The sequence below is a fragment of the Pan troglodytes genome, chromosome 15 (genome assembly GCF_028858775.2).
Source record: "Pan troglodytes isolate AG18354 chromosome 15, NHGRI_mPanTro3-v2.0_pri, whole genome shotgun sequence".
Taxonomy (NCBI): Eukaryota; Metazoa; Chordata; class Mammalia; order Primates; family Hominidae; genus Pan; species Pan troglodytes.
Genome location: NC_072413.2, coordinates 91,723,529 through 91,741,081, shown reverse-complemented (window position 1 = coordinate 91,741,081; position 17,553 = coordinate 91,723,529). Strand labels below are relative to the sequence as shown.

Below are 17,553 nucleotides of genomic sequence, written 5' to 3'. Positions count from 1 at the left end.
GCCTTTGCACTTGCAGGGATGTGGCTGTTTTCCTGGGGTGGCATTTGCAGCTTCTCTGACAGCCACACCCTTCACTCAGAGAAGAGTTCCTGTGTTGAGGGGAGATGATGCCCACCCCCTCCACGGAGACACACCCACGCTGGCACAGGAAGAACACCTTGCCTCCATTGGCCATCTGTGGCGTGGGTCTGTTCCCAATTGCCATGAAGCCACTGGACAGCCATTTCCCTCTCACTTACCGGTATAATTGGCAGAAAGACCAATACGTGGTTTCAGGACGGTTTGGCTGACCCTGCAGACGTTAATTGCTGACCTTAAGCAAGCGTGCTGCTTCCTGGATGTGGGCTTGAGTGTGCGTGATTGTGCCTAAGCACCACTTATTGCTGGGCTCTGGCCCTCATCAGCTGTTTGTGGTTGAGCCACTTTCAGTAGAACGAGCACTTTTGAATGCTCAAGTCTTTTTGATGGTGCCTTAGAAAACCCATTGACTGGCACAGGACTGTACAGTGTTGATCCATTTATTGAGCACCTAATGTGTGCTGGGGACTAAGCACAAGGGATGCAGAAGAAACAAGACAGTCCCTGTCTTGTTCTCCTCCTGCTGGAGGAGGCAGATTAAGCACACATGCCAGCAAATTAATAAATGAGGTGATCTTAAAGACTATGAAGAGAAAAAAAATACAGGGTAATGGGGAAGAGAAGGAAAAAGGAGTGAAGGTTGTGTCCTCTCCAAAGAGTCAGGCATGTTGTGCATGCCTTTTGAGACAGCTTAATGATTAGAAAGTATGGCTAGAGCATTGCACATTTATTCCCTCCTTTTAATTTAGTTTTAATTTTTATCAAAGGAATACATATGCATACTATGGCTTAAAATGTCAAATGTGCTCCCAAGGCTCTTAAGAAAGACAGCAGCCCCCTGTCTTTTCCCCCAAGTCACATTCTTGAGAGGCAACCACTTTCAACAGTTAGCTGTTTCTTCTGATGTTTCTCTCCATATGCTAAGTGATGTGTATACTGCTATTTAAATTTTCTTTCCATTTTAAGCACCATCTATTTACTTTCCACTGTGGAAGATACCAAGGCCAGCACCCTTGCAGTACAGACATACAACATACTTCCCCTCTTCTCATTCTCCACCTAGAATGGGGCTCAGTATGGGATTCTGTGCCTATTCAGTGCTTACCTTAGTGTAACAAAGAACATATTGTGCATAGCTGAGCCACATAGCGTACTATGCTGTTTCCTTTCCTGGGGTTAACAATGCCTCCTCTCAACACAGTCAAATGTATCAGTTCCATTTTTGTCCTAGGGGCTCCATGCTCCTCTCCAGGTGGACTGTGGGTCTCTGAGCCTGTTGCATAGTTGTCACCCTACAATCGTCCTCTCCAGCACCCTTCCAAGCTGGATGATCCCAACACGGCTCCTCCCTGGGAACCTGCTACCCTCAGCTCTCTCCCTCCCTCTCCAACTCCAGTCTCTCATCTCCTTAGCTTGATTATTTCATGGATATTTTTCCCAAGATCTTTCCTGGATCATAGACTCAATAGAAAGTTAATCAGTGAAATTAGTTTTCTTTTTAGGATTTACACTCTTTCTGGAGCTTTGGGATAGCCCAGAGAAAGGTTAGTTCTTACTGAATGTGTGGCATATAGAGAAGATTTGGTTACCTGGGGCACCTGGAATGCCAGGGAGGGGTGGAAATGAGTTTCCTATGGAGTCTGAGCCAGAATGAACCTTCATGGTCAAGGGCCAATCCCTTGTTTTACTGATGTGGGAACTGAGGCCTTGGTGGGGAGAGAAATGGTTCAGGTTCCAGAGGTTTCCTGCCCTCCTCCTGGCTCATCGAGCACTCCCAGAGGTCTCTCTGGTCAGTGTCCTTCCCCTCATTTCTTCCAGTTAAGTCCTTGCTGCTCCTCCCTGGAGACGCAACTCAAATGCCACCTCCTCTGAGATGTCATCCTGGACGAGTACAGAGCTCTCTCTTCCCTGTCCAACTGCTAGAGTCATAGCTGTCCCTGAATTTACAATTCTGCTTTCTGCTGTAGGTAGGTGTATGTCGGTGTTCGTGTGCCCACACCCTTGCGAATGCGTGGTTGTGTGCACACACGGTAGATGGGGATTGGTCATCTCATCTTACTCATCTCTCTCCCAACGGTGCCTGGCACGATGCCTGGCACATAGTAACTGTTCAGTGGTGGTTTCTGTGGTGTGAATGGAGGCTTGTTCCCACAGACTTGCCAGAGTCCACCTTTTAAACTGACAGACTCTATTTAGAATTGCAGTAAACTCATTTTTTTTCTCTATCTGGGTGAGTGAAATGGTCTGCTTTTGGTGTAAATAACATGCACCAAATTTTAAGTGTTGGGCCTCACCCCTTCACCAGTTTCAGTTTTCCCAGCCCCCTGCCATTCCTGCCCCCTCCCTCTCAACCCCATTTCTTCAGTAGGCCTCCTGCCATTCTCTCCCTTCCCCATACGCATGTACCCTGACTCAGCAGTCCCCTCTCCAAGCTTCGGAATAGCACAGCCTCTCTCCCACCTGCGCATAACACACTCCCAGGCTGTGAATGCAGTGAGGCAGCTCCGCCATCTACCTCCTCTTCTTCCTCCCCGCAGGACACACCTACTGTGCCAGGGGCCAACCCAGCCCTCTCTCCCTCGTTGCCTGCTCTGGCCTTCAGCTGATCTGCAGAGTCAGGGCCAAAGGAGGGGCATGGGGAAGAAAAGGTTGGCCAGGCCCAGAGGCCAGCAGTGAGGACCAGGAATCAGGACAGGAGTGGAACTGCTCCATCCACCCTCAACTCACCACAAACTTCCAGGAGCAAGAAATTCACCTTGAATGCATCTTGGTGCATTCCTGGGGCCCTGAGACTGGGGGTTATCTCATGGGCCAAAGCCTCTTGGCCAGGTAGGGTCTCAATGTGGTTCCCATCTGCCACCTCTCCCTGCTGTTCACATGCGTACCTGTAGCAACACTCCCTCCTCCCCACTGCCCTAAATCCAACCCAGAATCACCACACCGTTGTACTGTGAGTCAGGTCAAAGTTAGTGTACTCCAAGGAAGGGCCTCCTGAGGGCAAGTGCTGAGCATTGATGCATGGCCTTGGCTGCTCAGAGACCATCCTGCATCCTTTGGAACCTGGGCTGAATTCAAGGAGCTGGCACCTGTGCTTAGTCCGGAATCAAGACTCGATCTTCTGAGTCCTTGGCCAGTGCGCCTTCCCCTGGGCCTCACTGCCACCTTCTAGGCTGTCTGGGGCTGGGCTCTTTGGAGTCCCAGAAGATGCAGTGTCCTCACCATCACATCCACATCCTCTATCCAGGAAGAGGTCAGGCCAGCAAGGGGCAGGGACATGAGGTCCTGACCTGCCCTGGGCTGAAATGCTTCTTTGGACTTACTTGTCCCCCCATAAAGACCGATCTTCCATGATGGGTGATAAAATCCCATCCTGCCGTGTGATGCAGGCAGCAGGGACGAGCCTGCTTCATCTGCCAGCATCCTTGGCGTGGGGCGCATGGAGCCCAGGCCTCCGTGCACCATGGACAGTCATGGACAGAATGCTCAGCAGATTGAGGGTGTGTGTGCTCAGGGCCAGCTGATGGGAGACCCAGATGGATCCCTGCTTCTTGGGGCCTTTTTCTTTTGTCATCAAGAAATGTGTGCCTCTCTGGACCCATCTCTCCAGACATGCTGGGTCAAGGTCATGGGGCAGGGTGAGGGTAAATGGGAACCCCCATTTAAGAAGTCTTCAGGTGACGCCCACTGCAGTCAGGATAAGACCCAGACACCTTGCCCTGGCCAGCTGCACCCTACAGGGGCTGGCTTCTGCCCCACTGCTCCTGCTGGTGTTTTTCTCCTCCTCTCCGCCCTTGCTCAGGACTCTCCAGCTGCACGGGCCTCCATCCCAGCTCTGTCCTGCTCCTTGCATGGCAGGGTCCTTCTCACCCGCTGGACCTCGCTGACCTGTCAGCCTACCAGGCCTCCCGCTATTCTCTCCCTCGACGCCTGGTTCTTTGCCGTCTTAGTCCCTCTCCTAATTTGCTGCAGTCTGTTCATTTGTGTACTGCTGGTCAGATGACTACCAACCTGGTGCCAGCTCGAGGCCAGTGTCCTTGGGCCGTATGAGTCCGTTGTGTGCACTCAAATGAGCCGAACCCACAGGACCATGGAGGTGGAGCCACCTGTGAACGAATCTTGCCCGTGAAGAGAGGCGCCCTGTGCCTGAGGTTGGGGAGTCCGGGGGAGGGGGATGGGCCGCTTCTCTTGGGGAGACACCCCCTCAGCCTCCTTGTTTGCTTCAGGAGCCTCCGAAGCAGTGCCGGGCATTTCTGTAGTGCCCATGGTGACCAGGCTGGGCTGGGCTGGCTCAGGACAGCTGAGCAGCGTAGGATGCAGGGGAGCCCTGGTGGGGCGTGACCACCCAGGAGCTCAGGGCAGGTCTCTCCTGGAAATCCAGCCTCTAGGAAGAACAGATGGCTTTGTGTATTCCCATTACCAATGAAGGCCTTTTGTGACAGCAAGACAAGGTGAAGGGCGGTTTTGTGACAGGAAGACAAGGTGAAGGGAGGTTCCGTGACCTGGGGCTGGTGTCCAAGGGCATGCCCACATGTGTCTGCCTGTGCCCACCTGTTCTGTATAGGACCCCCACCAGACCTCAGCCGAAGGCCCTTCTACCCAGAGGTGTTCCCCAGCCCCTTCATCCCCAGCACAGAGGTGGGTGGCAGGGAGGCATTGTCCCTGGAGTTTCAGGGAGGCGGGTGCCCAGACCCCCAGTGAGATGGACACCGTCTGGGCCGCTTCTGCCCACAGAATCCCCAGCAGGGATCTCCATCCCCCAGCACCATTCTGGCATCTCGGAGGCTTGAAGGACAGTCACCGAGGCCTGAGCTAGCTTGGAGGTCCCTGTCCAGGGCTCTGTGCATGAGCCCGCTATCCTTTCTTCAGCCTCCGGGCTGGGAAGGGCTCTGCCCTAGAACAAATCCCAGGCTGCAGAGCAGTGCTCAAGGGGAGAGAGAGTCACGCGTGTGAGAAGCCCCTCCCCCGGCAGACCCCTCTCTGCTCCCCTCGGCCCACAGCTCCCAGGGGAGGATGCAAGCATGAGAAATGCACAGGCGCCAGTTCCGCCACAGCTCAGCGGAGGCGGCCAAACAGGTGATCCCAGGGGATGGTCCAGACAGTGGGTCCCACTGGCTGTGAGGACGCTTGTCTGCCGCATGCCTGTCTCCCACCCCCCTGGGCGATGGAGGCTGGACGTGGGGCTGCTGCTTCTCACGGTGACGCCCTCGAGGCTCAGAAAGGCTTTTTGCAGCTTCTTGACCCAGATTTGCGGAAGTCTGAGGTCTACAGAGGAGTCTCATCATGGAACGCTGAGTGTGTGTGTATATGAGTGTGGGGATATATGTCTGTAGGTATGCGTATGCATATGTGTATTCATATGTATGTGTGCATGCATGTGCACATATGTGTATGTGTGCATATGTGTGTAGGGACATGTGTGTATGTGTATATTGTGTGTGTTTAAGTACATATGTGTATGTGTATATTGTGTGTGTGTGGATTTGTACATTTATGCGTATGTGCCTGTGTGTACATATATGTGTGTAAGTACATGTTTGTATGGGTTTGTGCATATGTACATGTGTCTATGTGTATGTGTATATTGTATGTGTTTGTGGATTTGTGCATGTGTACATGTGTCTATGTGTATATTATATATGTGTGTGTTTGCGTACATGTGTATGTGGATTTGTGCATATGTACATGTGTCTATGTGTACGTGCCTGTGTGTGTTACGCAGGTTCATGTGTGTGTATGGGTGTGGGAGGGTGTCGGGGTGGGCAGTCGGGGGATGAATACCTTCATAAGAGGTGAGTCCAGGACCTTTAACTTTCACTTCTCCCAGGGGCGCATGAGGCAGGAAGAGAGCCTCCCTTCTCAGGCTCCCAGAGCTGTTCTTTGCCTCCATCTCCTCCATCCCCACAGAGCAGCAGGCTGAGGGGGAGGCTGTCACATCACGATCAGCAGGGCCTAAGAGGGGTACCTGGGTCCTGGCCCTCCTTGCCCAGGCCAGAGATGCTGGTGGAGGCACAGTTTCTGCAGGGGCCCCTCGCGGCTGCCAGCATGTGCGGCTGGAGCTGTCCGCACAGCCCTCCGAGCAGGGAATGTGGGAGCCTGCTGCCCTCCAAGCCCAGGGCAGGGGATAAGAAGTCTCAAGGTGGCAGAGCCCACCCTCCTACAAGCAGGAATCCTGGGTGCCGCCAAGGAAAGTCTCACTAACCTCTCTCTTGGTTTCTAGGAACCATGCCATTTAGGGAGCCCTCTGTGGCCATCTCTGCCTGGACCAGGGTGGAAATGCCTCTTCTTGGTTTAGTGAGACCAGCCTCAGCTGACTCACAGAGCTGCAGAGCCAGGCTGCGTCCTAACAACTCTCTCTAGCATTTCCGGAGCCCCACGGGGCACGCGTTAGGTAGGAAGTCTGTGCAGACTGGAGAACCTTGGCTGCTGCCAGCCAGTGGGGCCAGCTACCTGGTGACACCTTTTCCCCAGCAGTACTGAGAGCTAACAAACATTTACGGAGCACTTACGGTATGCCAGACGCTTGTCTAAGTGCTTGACATGGACTAACGTGTTTAATCCTCCCAACAAGCCTGTGAAATGGACACCACTATTGTGCTCATTTCAAAGACAAGAAACTGAGGCATAGAGAGGCTATGTAGCTTGCCTGAAGTCACACGGCCAGAAAATGGTGGGGCGGGGGTTTACTAAGCCTTGACATCTGCCTCCTAGCACTTCCGCAGCGTCACCCTGAAGTGCCGTGCTTGATGGAGGGGTGGAGTTGGGGGGGTGCAGAGGTGGAGCTGTCTTCTGCTTTAGGGAACACCCAGCTTCCATGGGCTGCAGTGAACCCCAGAAAGGCTTTGGGAGCAGCAGTCCAGGCAGGAGAGTGGTTGGGGACTCAGCTCCGGTGGCAGGAGGGGAGCAGATCATGACCACTTCTCAGGAGAGCCCTCGGCTGCCACCCTCCCCCATCACCATGCGCGGGCTCCCGAATGCTCCTGTGTGGGGGCCCTTAACCTGCCACAGGTGCCGAGCCCCTTACCTGCCACAGGTGCCGAGCCCCTGCCAAGCCCCCCTGCCTGCTTTCCTGTCTGGGAAACTGGCTGAGCAGCTGCGAAGGCCCTGGGCCCCCTCCTCACCCTGCCTTCCAGGGTCCTCCTGCCAGGCTTACTTCCTGCTTAGCTCTTCCGAGCCACCTCTTCCCCAGGGCCCGCGAGTACGAAGGGGTCTCAGAGACGGCAGGAAGCCTTTAGAACTGTCTCCTTGCCTCCTGCCAGTAGAAATCCTACTGACCTCCTCACCTTACCCGAAAAAGGGTGGAAACCTTGAGCCCTCCAGGCTTAGTTATTTCTAAGGGAGCTCCATGCCGCCTTCATTTCTTCATTATCCACCCTAGAAGGCCCTTAAGCCATATCTCCCATGATCTGGACCTGTTGCAATTGTTTTTATTTTAGCCCTAAGCCCAATATGTAATATGTATTAAGGAGAATGCAGTGTGGGCTTGGGTCCAGACTCTTTTCTGCCTGTTAATATTTTCTGGAATCCTGATGCTGATGTCCTTTCTTCCCTTCATGTATTCATGATATATTTATCCCACTTGAGTCCCTCAGCGGCCTCACTGGGGAGCACAGGATCTCACTGTAAGAAAATGTCACCCCCACAAATTGTCCAGGCCATGCAGATTTCATGGAGTCAGAAGTCAGGCACACCCAGCAACATCAGAGCTGCTTAAGGCTTTCTGGAAAGGGGTGGGTAGGACAGGAACGGGGATGAAGGGGACAGAGGGAGCAAAAGGCCCAGGGCAGAGCTTGGCTGCAGAGTCCATCATTTCCCATGGATCCCGACATAAACAAGGTAGCACAGCTGAGGCCTGTAAACACAGAGTTTCCAGAGAGTATCTGTTAGCGTCTACATAAATGGCGTTCTCAGATTCACGTGTGGGATATGCTGAGTTAAAGCAAAAGGAGAGAGTTTTCTTGGAGGACTCTGCAGAATCTCTAAGAGGGGGGTGGAGGAAGGCTTTCCCAAGTTGATGAGGTCCCAGAACTCATATGGGAATACCTGCTGGGAATGCTGATTAAATGGGAAGATGCTGGCACTTTGGGAGGCCGAGACGGGAGGATCACTTGAGGCCAGGAGTTCAAGAACAGCCTGGGCAACATAGCGAGACCCTGTCTCTACAAAAAATTTAAAACTTAGCCAGGCTTGGTGGCATACACCTGTAATCCCAGCTACTCAGGAGGCTAAAGCTGGAGGAACACTTGAGCTCAGGAGTTCAAGGTTGCAGTGAGCTGTGATGTTGCCACTGCCTAGGCAACAGAGCAAGACCCCATCTCCAAAATAGTAGTAACGATAATAATAATGGGAAGATAGATGTCTGGCCAAGACACAGTGTTAGTGGGTGGTGGTCCAGGCCCCACCACAAACCAGAGGAGCATCCTTGGGCAAATTAAGCCCTCTCTAAGCCTCAGTTTCCCCATGAAATGAATCTCTTACTCCAGGCCTAGCTTCTTCAGGTGACCACTGAGAGAAGGGACAAGGAAATCTCTGTGACGGAGAGTGCTTTGCACAAAGCATGATGCACTGTGGGAGGAATTGTGGGTTTGCCTCTTGCATTCCTGGAAGAAGCCACGGTGGCTGGGCTTGACCACCTGGAGTGAGTGCACTTGGCTTGGAAGTTTTGAGCTACTTCTGCTGCAGGAGAAAAGGGAACAGTTTGCTACCAGACTGAGCTCAGTGTGTAGTCTCTGAGTAGGCCTGATTGTTCTTCCCATGAACTGCTAATGATCCCCTCACAGACCCTGCCTCCTCTGAACTCACTAACTCAGGGCTTTATCCCAGAGACATCGAGCTGGTCACCAGGCACCAGCCCTTCTGACTGTGGCTCTGGGGAGGCTCTGGGGACATTTGAAAAGGCAGAAGCAATCAACTCCTGGGCCTATGATAATGACCATAAGTGTCCAGCCTGGACAACTCCCAGCAAGGGCAGATCCGGGCTCAACCCTGGCACCCCTGGGAACCCTGGAGGGGGCTGGGCTACAGCCCCGTGGGGATGAGATAGCGGAATTGTGGCATGGAATTGGGCTACAGAGAGCATGTGGCTTAGACCAGAGGATACAGACACTCAGGCTGGGGGCCAGAGCCCTCCTGAACAACTCGAGGGAGGGAGGAAGTGAGACTTGAGCCAGGCCCAAAAGTACACCGTAATTTCAGAACCCCAGCAAGTGAGCAAGAGCCTTCTCAGAGCCTCCCTCCCAGCCTTCCTGATCCCTTATATGCATAGGAAAAACCGCTTTTGGGGTTAGGGGCCCTCTGGAATGAGCTTCAAATGGCTCAATTTAAAGTGTTCAGGAACCACTGGTGTGTACTAATTTAGTGTAAATATTCACCACCATCATTGCTACCACCGCTGCCATTACCATCACTATCATCGCCACCCCATCCTCATTACCACTGTCACCATCACCACCACCATTGCCACCTCCACCACCACATCACCACCACCAATACCACCTCCACCATCATTATCACCATCACCACCACCAATATGACCTTCACCACCATCATCACCGCCATCATCACCTCCATCACCACCACTGTTAACCCAACCATCACCACCATTACGCTAACCACCACCATCATCATTACCATCATCACCCCATCATCATTACCGCTATCACCATCACCACCACTACTGCCATCACCAGCACCAATATGACCTTCACTACCATCATTGCCACCATCATCACTTCCATCACCACCACTGTTAACCCATCACCACCCCCATTACGCTAACCACCACTATCATCATCATTACCATCATCACCCCATCATCATTACCGCTATCACCATCGGCACCACCACTGCCATCACCACCACCAATACCACCTCCACCACCATATAACCACCATCACTATCACCACCAGCATTTTAACCTTCACCACCACCATCACCTCCATCACGAGTATCACCATCACCACCATTGTCAACCGAACCATCACCACCACCATTACCGTAACCATCACTATCATCACCACCATTATTAGCATCATCACTGCTGCCACCATCACCATTGCTACCTCCATCACCCCATTACCACCAGCACCATTACCACCAGCATCACCACTACCACCACCACCCCATTAGCACCAGCATCACCACTACTACCATCACCCCATTACCACCAGCATCACCATTACTACCATCACCCCATTACCACCAGCATCACCACTACCACAACCATTACCACCAGCATCACCACTACCACCATCACCCCATTACCACCAGCATCACCACTACCACCACCACCCCATTAACACCAGCATCACCACCACCAGCATTACCACCAGCATCACCACTACCACCACCACCCCATTACCACCAGCATCACCACTACCACCACCACCCCATTACCACCAGCATCACCACTAGCACCATCTGCTTTATCACATTTTGCATTTGCCTTTGCCCACACTGAGGAAGACTGCAGAACTCAACCCCTAGCACTTCTCTTCTGTTAACTGTCTCTGCCCTGATCGAAGAGATCAGTCAAGGCCTGATCGTGCTAGACTGAACATACTTTCTTGTTTGTCCAAAACAGCCCGGACTCATACCTGTTGTCCCTGCTTCATCATTAATAGCTCCCCTCTTTCTGTCTCAACTGTGCCCCGGTTTTCATGACACCCGAGTTAAGACCACGTCCAGCTTCTGATTAACCCCACAAGGACTAGCAGCCCAAGGATGCTAACCGAGAACAGAGCCATTGGCTTCCTTCTGACACTCTCACGGAGCAGGGATGCTAGCTGGAGGTTACACCCCACCATCAGGGATAACTAATGGTGTCCCTGCCTCCCCCTCCTTTGCCTTTCCTGTCCCCTCCCCCCACTTCCAGGAAACCACTGAGAAAAGACGAAAATGGCACCAGCGTTGCTGAGTATCCCATGAGTGCTTCGCAGAGCAACAAAGGAGTAGACGTGAACAACGCAGTGGTGTGAGTCTGCAGGCCCTGGACCCGCTGGCCAGAGGGACACCTTGGTGGCACTGGTGGACATGGGAAAGCAGGTGGACATGAGCTAACCCTGAGCTTGTCCAGGACTTCATTGCCTCACAGGCCCTGAGCCTCCCGAAGGAGAAACCATTGTCTTCCCAGGCTTGCCCCTGGTCAGCCTGCGGGCCCAGGCAGCTCGGACACCAGGCTGAGCCCGGCTCACGCTGCATGCAGCACCTGGGCAGTGTCCCCACCCCAGGCCCTCCACATCCTCCTCCCTGTCTGGTGTCTGGTCTGTCGACTGCCCCCAGCTGCTGTCTAAAGCATGCGCACTGGCGAAGCCAGAGGGATCTGTCTTTCTACTGTGGCAGGGAGGCTTCCCCCTTTAGCCAAAAGAAAGATGGTCCGGAGCCCACTCCCTGCCGGAAAACCTCTCCTCCTCCCAGGAAGCCTGCCTGCTCCACTGTTCACATTCTCAACAGAAGCCATCGGCACAGCCAGCAGACAGATGTCCCCTTTCAAAGGTGCTTCCCACACATCTGTTCATCGCCCCATCTGCAGTTGTTGTCAATCTTCAGGGCCTGCCTTCTCCCTCCTATCCCCACTGACACCCCACACCCTAGGCTCCTGACTGCCTGCCATGGAGGGCTGTGAGTCCAGCCTGCAAAATCCCCTCCTGAGCAGACACAGGAGTGCGTTTACACTCGGGGGCAGTGTCTGGCCTTCCGGGGGCAAAACGACTCACTGAACCCGCAGCCCAGGGCCACTGGGCAAGGGCAGAGGCCACTGCACCTGTCCTCAGACTCATCCCCACACTTGACCCCATAGGAACTGATGCATCTATGTGAGCCAGGCCCTGCCTTAGTCAGCAGAGGCCACTACTTGTGCCAAATCCACTGTGGGCATGCTGTACCAGGCTGATGCTGGCCAGGCGCTGGATGTCCCCCACAGTCCCCTGAGGCCTGACTGTTGTACTCAGGCCCTCTCCCAGAGTCCTCCATCATCTCCCCATTTTACCCTCCCCCAAGCCCCAGTCACCAAGAAGGAGGTGTTGTTCTTCCAGTGTCTTCCTTTCAATGTCTGTTTCCACAGTCTCATGCTATAGAAGCGCTGAGCCCTCCAGCGTGGTTGGAGGATCAAGGGATGAAATGGGACAGGAGGAGAGGGGTCCTCCAGGCTGGTGACGCCTGCCCTGTTGGCCTGTCTCCCAAGTGGCAGCCTTCCCTGTGGGCCACATCAGGAAGCCCACGGAGACAGGGTGATTTTGCATCTCCTGGAAAATGAGTGGGACACTCCTGGCCCCCTGGCTCTCCCCACCGCCCCTACATATGTGCTCAGAAGGAGCCCAATGCATTGAATGGTTCCACTGTCGAGCCCTCTAAGACCTGGTTTGCCTCCTAAACCTCCAGTGTACTCCTCTGATAGGTGTTTAAGCTACAGGTGAGACTTTGAAGTCCAGAGAAGACAGACACACCTGAAAACCGGTCCCCATTTGGGCCGAACCTTAAAAAGCCCATTGTCCCAGAGTCCTAGTGCCCACGGAGCTGTCTGTGTGTCATTGTCCTGCCCAGGTCATCAGGTGCGGGCTGAGGACAGGCCCAGGGCATACCCTCCCATAAAGGGGTTTTCTTCTTTCCTCATTTCCTTCTATTTGAGGACTTGTTTGGGGTTTAGATTTGAATTTTGCTTCCCTTGGACACCTGGGCATCAGCATAGTGCCACCCCCTGCCCCTGACCTGGCCAGTACTTCACAGTGCTCTTGAGGTGCGGAGCCAGCTGACAAACAGGCCAGAGGGTGTGGGCCAGCAGCAGGTTAAAGGGGGAAACCCAGCAGACCCCACCCCAGGGCACTCTCCCCTACTGCCTTCAGCCTTCTGGTGCCTGCTGAACCCCCAAGCTGTGCCCTAAGCAGACCCCTGGGCAGGACCCTAGCCCTAAGCACACACCACCCTGTGCTGCAACCATGAGAAAGTGCCCATGCCTTGGGCTGTCCAGAAGCTCAGGAGTGATCAGAGGGCACCTTCTGTAAGAGGGGAGGTTCCTGGCTAAGGGACCATGGAGTGGTAGGCAGCCTGAAGGGGCTGGGCACAGCCCAGCTTTGCGCACACTTGCCTGGTCCCATCATTCCCTACCTTGGCTTAAACCTAGGAGGCCTGCATTTTGCAATTAGCCTAATCTTCCAGCCCCAGGCGAGGCTCACTGGCGAGGAATCAGCTGGGCCATCACCACGTTTTGGGGCCTGTATTCTCTTCCCTGAGCCACTGATGCATCCAGGGCTCTGGTCTGCACATAAATTCCCTCTCAGCTGGGCTTGTAAAATCCCTTCTCACCCCAGTTAGCAAAAACCAAGGGAAGAGCCTAGTTTTTTTTTAAAGATTCACTTAATACCCACCCCCCACCTCAAGCCCAAGACCGCCCATTCAAAAAATAAGTATCACGGCACAGCAAGGGAGACCCACTAGATTTTGAGCTTACAGAGACATAAGGGTACTTAAAACCCTGCCGGCCTAGTATTTGAGCTTAGAACTTTTATTTAAAATGAGCCGGCAGTCTCTAGACACACACCGATCCTCAGGCTAGTCCGAGCCCTGAGGTCAAGAATGAAATGCACTTCCCTTCTCATTTTCTCAAATAGATCTTTTCCAGCCGTCTCACAGTTGATGCCAACTTTGGAACTCAGATCATAGGATCTCCCAGAGGTTTCAGGTGTTCCTAAGAAGCTTCTAAAGGAAGTTTTGGAAGAAAGACTAATAGGTGTAAACATATAAACATATATATTATATATAGCTATATATATTTAAAGAGATCTCTACATATATATATAAATACAACTACTGTACTCTCTGCATCTGTACAAAGTATGAGTTAAACTGCCCAGGTAGTGTGAGATACGTAATGCATGAATGTGAATATCCTGAAATCTGCCTTCTTAGCAACGTGCCACGTGTACTGGAGAGAGGACAGTTGCTCCTGGGAGTTCTCTCAATGGGCAAATGTACAAGTTGATGCCGTCTTATCCACCACCAAGCCATTAAGGTTGGTTTCCTGCTGAGACTTTTGTACCGGAAGCGAGACCGGCAGCACTGGGGGTGTCCATATGCCACTTATGAGGAAGAAAGCACCATGACTTTTTTATTTTCAATAAAAATATAGAGATGTCTGTCAGTTGTCGTTTGTGGGGTGGGGGAAAGGAGAAGGCGGGCCTGAGGGATGGGGGGATCCTTCACTAGGGTCCTGCTATACCCCAGGGCTGGGCTGGGGACCTTCCATGGGATATCTCTGTATGTTTTATCCCAACGCCCCAAGGTCGGTATTTATGGGGCGTTCAAAGGCCAATTCTGTCCCTCAGCCTGCCACCCACCACCTTGACCCTTGACTTAATTGAGAATAGGGCGACCAACCTTCCCAGTTTGCCTGGGACTGAGAGATTCTCCTGAACCTGGGACTTTCAGGGCTAAAACCGGGGATATCTGGGGAAAATGGGACAAGAAGGTCGCCCTAAGTTGACAAGTGCTCACAGGAATCACAAGGAGCAGGAATCAGCCGGCCACACCAGCAGGGTGACGGTGGCCAGGGTCGGCCTCCTGGATGTCCACCCCACGTGTAGACCTCAGCACCCACAGGCTGCTCTGCAGAGCCTCCTTACCTGGCCAGTTGCATGGAGAACGGAGGCTTGCCCTGCACCCCCACGCAGAGGGGCCCAAAGGGCACAGGGCCCCCCAGGCTCAAGCTCCCGCCACCACCCCGCTGCTTTGTTTTCCCCGCTCCAGCCTCACCCTCAGGCAAGCCTCACAGGAAGCAGCCGTGGGGAAGAGCTTCCGGTGTGATGGGCCAGGAGGGATGTAGGAAGAGAGAAAAAGTTGCACCTGCAGCATCTTCATCCTCCTGTTTGGAGTGAGGAGACAGGTCAGAAATGGAGCACAATGGCCAAGGTCAAGCACACACCAGGAAACAGGAATGGGGCTGGGGGTTGAACCCAGCCTGGTGCCTCCAAGGCCCGGCCACTGGGCACAAGCAAGGGGCCACAACTCAGACTCTCTCCACTGTTGGGGCACTGCTGGGCCCCACCACCCCCGCCTGGCTTCCCTGGGGCTTCAGAGTTAGCTCAGTGAGGGCCAGCTAAGAGCCCTGTGTGCCCAGAGCTAGTGGGCAGGTATATCCCCCTAACTGGGCTCACAGCCCAGGGGACAGGAGCTCAGTGCAGGAACTCAGGGAAGGGCTTCTGTCCCAGGCATCAGGGACATGGAGGGAACATGGAAGTTATTAAAGGCACTCCTGTTACAAGCGCCCCTTGCACCTGGGATTCTGTGAGCTGCTGTTGGCCTGCATACGCAGTAGAAGACGCAGTAGACACGCAGTAGAAGATGGCCATCGTTACAATGACTGTCACTGTTGTCCTTAATGAAACAGCCTGTGTGATAGTGAGGGCTCCTCTGTCCACTGGCCCCCTCCTGGGGCCTGCCTGAAAGCTGGTGAGGGTTCAGTGGGACATCTCAGGCCTCACACCCACTCCTGTGCACCCCCAGCTCAGGCGTCCTCAGCAGCAAGCCTGGAGGCCAGCACTCCTGTGCACCCCCAGCCCAGGTGTCCTCAGCAGCAAGCCTGGAGGCCAGCACTCCTGTGCACCCCCAGCCCAGGCGTCCTCAGCAGCAAGCTCGGAGGCCAGCAGGGAGTGGCAGGCCTATGTGCTGTGCTCTGCCTGCTTGTGCAGGGGCCTGGGAATGGGGACCCAGGGCCAGCCTGGCAGAGGGAGGTGGTGATCGGCTGAGCATACAGGTGCCGGGAGCCATCAGCACACAGGTGCAGCATCAGAGCCCTCCTAGGGGCCAGCCCAGTGTCTCCACCTCACACCTTTGGGGACTTTGGCCGCTGGTGACAGCTCCTATGGCCAACATGACAAACTATGCTCTGGTCACCTTACAGCTCCATGTCCTGCTCTGTGGTCCTGCTGCTGCCCGTGAGGTGGGAGATGCAGCAGGACCCACAGAACATCCCTGCCCAGCTCCTGGCAGGGTGGCAGAATTACTGTCTTGGACGCATGAGAGCAAGTGATGGCAGGAAGGCTCTTCCTCCTGCCTTCCTCACACATGATACTATGGTGTGACATCACAGAAGATGGTCCTGTGAGCCTGAGTGAGCTGCTGCGCTGGCTTCGGGTGGCAGCTGGCTCAGTAACGTGGCCGCGCTGTGGCCTCACCTTTGGGCAGACTCACCCACATCACCAGGCTCATGACAGCCCCCATTGAGTGACTGGCTTCCTGTTCCTCTACCATCCTCCCACTTAGGAAGTAGCTGACCAGTCCTGTGACACATGGAGGATGCCCTGTCTCCATGCCTGGCACAAGTGGTGTCCACAGCCTGTGCTCCAGACACCTATGGCTGCCTTTGTCTGGGAGATCCAGCTCTGTGAGGGCCTGCTTGTGGGGGCAGGTGGAGCCGCATTCCCAGCCTGTCCTCCTCTCCTCTCCGGGCTCTCCTCTGGGGCTCCTTCTGCTCTCCATCATATGTTCATCCAGTCAGTCAGTCCCCAGATCCTTAAGAGGCTCTGCTACCGGCCAGGTACCACACTGAACACAGCGTTCAGCTTCCCCCACGAGAGGCCCCAGCTGGAAACCTCAGAGGTCCCCAGCTCCTTCAACCTGGTGGGTCCTACTTGGGCCCTCCCATCTGCTCTCCAACCCACCTCCACTTACCCAGCTCCTCCCCATACCATCCCCTACTTCCACTCCCTCTCTCTACCTGCCTCAGGCTTCTCCTCACTCCACGCAACCCCTGCCTGCCCAGCTGAGCACTCAAGCCACCCTGCTGGCTGCTGTGGGCCCATCTTTAGTCTAGCTGCCCTGGGCCCCAAGGCTTCCCCAGCCCCACTCCTCACTGCTCACCCCACCCCACGCCCCATCATCCAGCAAACCACACTCACTGCCAGCCTCGAGTTCCCACGCCCACCCCTTGGCTGGGCTTTGCTGTCCTTGCCCGGGCTTCGCTGTCCTCGCCCAGCTCACCTCTCCCTCCAGTTTCTGCCTGGCCACCACTCATCTGCTATCCAGGTCCCCTTCAGAGGCAGCCTCCTCGCTGAACACACGTGGATCATAAAGCCATGCATGCACAGAGCCAGAGGAATGCCCCCTCTCCTGGGCGGCACAGACAGCCCTGCACGCAGAGCTCCCACTCTCTGCCCTCTCTGGTGGATGTTTCTAGTTGGTTATCCTCCACTGCCTGAGCCTGGCAGTCCCTAGACAGCGGCTGCTCACTCATATCCTAGTGTTGACTGGGGACACGTGCTGTGTCCTGGGGATACAGAGGGAAGCAAGACAAGGCCCCTGCCCTCCAGGGGTAGGGTGGTGGTGGCAATGGCCCCACAATGTGCACAGTGACAATGACGACAGTGTGGAGATAAAGGGACACTCAGGGCCAGCTTCCCAGGGCTTCATGTACTTTATCTCTTTAATAGTCCCTGCAAGCCTAGGAGGCAGGAAGATTACCCCCATTGTACAGATGAGTAAACTGAG

At 54.3% G+C, this 17,553-nt stretch overlaps 1 protein-coding gene across 2 annotated transcripts in view; it reads left to right on the top strand.

The window, feature by feature from the left end:
- PRIMA1 (proline rich membrane anchor 1) overlaps positions 1–14,204 on the top strand; it is a 70,949-nt gene extending 56,745 nt beyond the window's left edge. The window contains exon 5 of one of the 2 annotated variants that reach the window (XM_016926654.4): positions 10,949–14,204. In XM_016926654.4, coding sequence (XP_016782143.1) covers positions 10,949–11,051 — 103 coding nt within the window. In that variant the 3' untranslated portion in view covers positions 11,052–14,204. The remainder of the gene's footprint in view (positions 1–10,948) is intronic. The other variant, XM_016926655.4, reaches the window with a different exon arrangement.
- The last annotated feature ends 3,349 nt before the right edge of the window (positions 14,205–17,553 follow it).